Source organism: Lactuca saligna, chromosome 5 (genome assembly GCF_052625555.1).
Source record: "Lactuca saligna cultivar CGN05327 chromosome 5, ASM5262555v1, whole genome shotgun sequence".
In the NCBI taxonomy this organism is placed as follows: domain Eukaryota; kingdom Viridiplantae; phylum Streptophyta; class Magnoliopsida; order Asterales; family Asteraceae; genus Lactuca; species Lactuca saligna.
The window spans coordinates 319192233-319195871 of NC_136421.1; the positions used below are offsets into that span (position 1 = coordinate 319192233).

The 3639-nt window shown below is 34.6% G+C and overlaps 1 protein-coding gene across 1 annotated transcript; it reads left to right on the forward strand.

Annotated features, from left to right (window-relative positions):
* Positions 1-350: 350 nt before the first annotated feature.
* On the forward strand, positions 351-2899 carry EMB2731 (ER membrane protein complex subunit 8/9 homolog). The gene is made up of 5 exons (XM_078997360.1): positions 351-686; positions 787-933; positions 1382-1441; positions 2418-2584; positions 2680-2899. Exons 1-5 carry the CDS (start codon positions 477-479, stop codon positions 2708-2710), a joined length of 615 nt encoding a protein of 204 aa, XP_078853486.1. The 5' UTR covers positions 351-476; the 3' UTR covers positions 2711-2899.
* Positions 2900-3639: the final 740 nt, after the last annotated feature.

The window sequence follows — 3639 nt, forward strand, 5'->3', positions numbered from 1 at the left end:
TAAAATGTTAATAAATGTGAATGAGGTTTTTGTAAAAAATGATATGTACATATAGGGTTATTTAAAAAAAAATTGAATTTGAAAAAGGATCGTTGAAACGGTCAAAAAGGTTGGACCGATCAAAACGCACGGTCAAAAGGTGTCACACTACGGTCTGAACTGCTCCCAGACCGCACCCAGGAGTGTGGTGTTCAGCTGCCACGGTGGCGAAACCGCAATCCTAACCGCACCCCTTGGGCAACTCGAAATTTTAATATTGTTTATTAGCGGCGGGTTATTCGCAGTAGCAGGGCCCAGAACAAATGGGCCGGACGTCAAGGTCTCGGTGTATCCGCATTTTTATGGATCGTCGGCCGAAGATTCCATCTAGTCGTCATCGGATCTCGCTCTCCACCGCTTTTGGAAACTTCGTGTTGAATAATCAGACGACTAGCGGCACTCTCGACGAACCAAAACCATATCCGTCCGCCTGAGTGATGAGCAACGGCGGCGAGTGTAGATACGTGATCGGTCAAAATGCTTACATCAAGCTGGTTCTTCATGCCTTGAAGAACAAAACCTCCGCCGTTAACGGCGTCCTCCTCGGCCGTCTTTCCGGCGATATAGTGGAAATCACCGACTCAGTCCCTCTCTTCCACTCTTCTCAGATCGGGCTTCTGCCTCCCCTAGAGATCGCCTTAATTATGGTTTGCCTCAATTCTCCCCTTTCTGAGTTAGCTCTTCCCGATTTTAGGTTTGATGTTCATCTTTTGAATGCTTGTATTCGTTTATTGAATTGTGTAACAGATAGAGGAGTATTACAGTTCACAGGGGCTGAGTATAGTCGGTTATTTCCACGCCAACGAACGATTCGATGATCTAGAGCTCGGTACCGTTGCTAAGAACATTGCCGATCACGTTCACCGTTATTTCCCCCAAGCCGTGGTACTTTTGGTACGTGTTCTTGATCACTAAGTTTGCACTGTAACAAGTTGATTTCTCCCGTAACCTTGACACGCAACACTACATAAGTGGAACTGCATCACATTACATTTGAATTGCTCCATCCATTTCTTCCGAACTTAAAACCCGTTATTTCTAAGTTGGAAATTGATACTGATTTTTATGTTGTGAATACTTTTGGTAAGTGTAACAAAATCTTTATGATTTTTGAATTTAAAAAGTATCACCCATGTTTGGTGTTAAAACTGTATATATGTTGATCTACTATCATCTATTAACATTTCTATTTGTAGATTTGTAATGGTTTTGAAAAAAATCTGTTTAGCTGAATCAGATGATGTGGAAAGAGTCCCTTGGGTTTAAACTTTTAATTATATGATTTGTCTGGAATAGTTATGAATTAATGGTTTTCAAATATTGTTGTTGTTATTGATTGCAGCTAGATAACAAAAAGCTTGGATCTTTGAGAAACAAGAAGGACAAGTCTCCTGCGGTGCAGGTATGATGAGGCTGAAACAATATCTGAATTGATGGCCAATTATAAGAAACTGAAAGATAAATTCAAATTTAACCTACTTTGTCTAGTTAGTAATCTTGTTTCTTGGATTGATACCTAGTATAATTGACTTTGGTTATAGTATATCGTATAAAAGTGGCCTCACTCAGTCAAAACATTTACCTTTACATAGATAATACTGGTTAAATAATCTGGTTTCTTCAAGTGTTTAAACTACCACAGATACTATTACTACCTGCCTATCCTATGGCAACATGCTAATTTATTTAGTTTATGGTAAAAATGTAGGAGACTGAAATATGCTAAAATGTTTATAACATGGATTCTTGAATTTCCCCCTGAATGGTGTGGTCTTGAGTAGGCTGTGGGTCCATGAGGGTTTGAATGTGGTTTTAGATTTTCATCCTCTAATACTAATATTATTACATTATAGGCTATTACTATAATAGCATGGTCACGGAACTAGCGACACATGTATTCCTTGCATGCAGTTGTCCAGAGCAACTTTAAGATCCAACAAGATTAGATAACAAATCATTGATCCAGTCGCTAGGTTGTCTTTATGTTTGTTTATCTGGGTGAGGATTTTTTGGCACATTGAATGTAGCAGCTATGCCATCATGTATCATGTATGTAAATTATTGATTTTCACTTGAAGATTCTTTCGTGTCTCCTGTCTTTGTCCTTGGTATTGTCTGTTCCGTTGCCTTTTTTTTGTGATCCCTTTGGTCGAGTCAAGTAAGGACAGGAAATGTGGATCCATCCATATTTGCATTAATTTACTACTGATAAATTGATAATCCCTATTATTAGGCTATTAATAATGCCATTAAGGATCACTTTGCAGTGTCTTGTTAAAATTAATATCTGCAGGACACACACTCTCTCTCTCTCTCTCTCTCTCTCTCTCTCTCTCTCTCTCTGTTTAATATTATGTTTTATGTGATGGTGATGGCAGGTTTATGCACGAGATTCCTCCTCCTCCTCCAGGAGTTGGAAGCAGGTTGAGTCAGATCGCATGACCACAAAGGAGCCATCTGCCAACATCGTCCTTTTGGATTTCATTTCATCCCAGAAATGGAATGATATCATAGACTTCGATGACCACCTTGATGACATAACCAAGTAAGCCCCAATGCCCCATCCATATTCATCTTTCAATCAGTATGTAAAATTAATCTTTACTTCTTCTTCTTCTTCTTTTTTTTTTTTTTTGGCAGGGATTGGCTCAACTCTCAACTCTTCAATTAGGATTCCAATTCTTTCTTTTTTGCTTTTCCCATCTCACCTGTAACCTTAACATGTGTGTTCATTTTTGGTTTATCGACTTTGCTTTTGACTTGATTGAGAATTAGCTTTTCTGTAGTTGGAGTTGGTTTGAACAGAATCAGAAACTGCATTACGTCTTTCTTCAACATGAAATATTTGACTTTGATAAAAGTTAGACCATTAATCACTTTTTTATATTCTATTTCTTCTTCCCCTAAACTTGCTTGTAATATCGCTTATAATTCTTCTTTAATCATGTGATTTGATAAACTGATTGAATTTATGTTTTTTTCTACATTGTATCTAAGAATATAAAGTATTAAAACTCATGACCATTTAATAAATCATACCAAATTTTAAATAAAAACAAATACAATAAAAGATAAAAGAAGAACATCCAATAACTCAATCAAGGTTTTTACAAATCATTGTATATATAGTTTTTCAATTGAAGGACAAAAAGTTTGATATATATTCGTTAAAAATATATTTATTTTTATTTTCCTTATAAACTTTAATTTTTTTTTGCAATAAAAATATATATAATTGATCTTTTTCATTCTATAATTTAAGTCAATTCCATAGTATTATTATATTAAAACAAAATTAAGAGAAATGAAATTGGATTTGCTTTGTTTAAAATTATATCGTTTAAGAGGTTCTATACCTAAACATATATACATAACAACACATATTCACTTTTCTTTATATATATATATATATATATATATATATATATATATATATATATATATATATATATATATATATATATATAAGTCAAACAATTTTTATAAATCATTGATAATACCTACTGAACCAATACATAATATATATCTTATTCAAACAAAGATTATAAGTCATTGATAATATTTACTGAACCCGATATATAATCAGTCCACAAAGGACAA

What these genes read in the sequence shown, in the direction of transcription:
- EMB2731 (XM_078997360.1), top strand. Translation starts at nt 477, where the DNA reads ATGAGCAACGGCGGCGAGTGTAGATACGTGATCGGTCAAAATGCTTAC. An exon ending in CCCAAGCCGTGGTACTTTTG is followed by an intron (nt 934 to 1,381) that starts GTACGTGTTCTT and finishes TATTGATTGCAG; the next exon opens with CTAGATAACAAAAAGCTTGG. An exon ending in ACAAGTCTCCTGCGGTGCAG is followed by an intron (nt 1,442 to 2,417) that starts GTATGATGAGGC and finishes TGGTGATGGCAG; the next exon opens with GTTTATGCACGAGATTCCTC.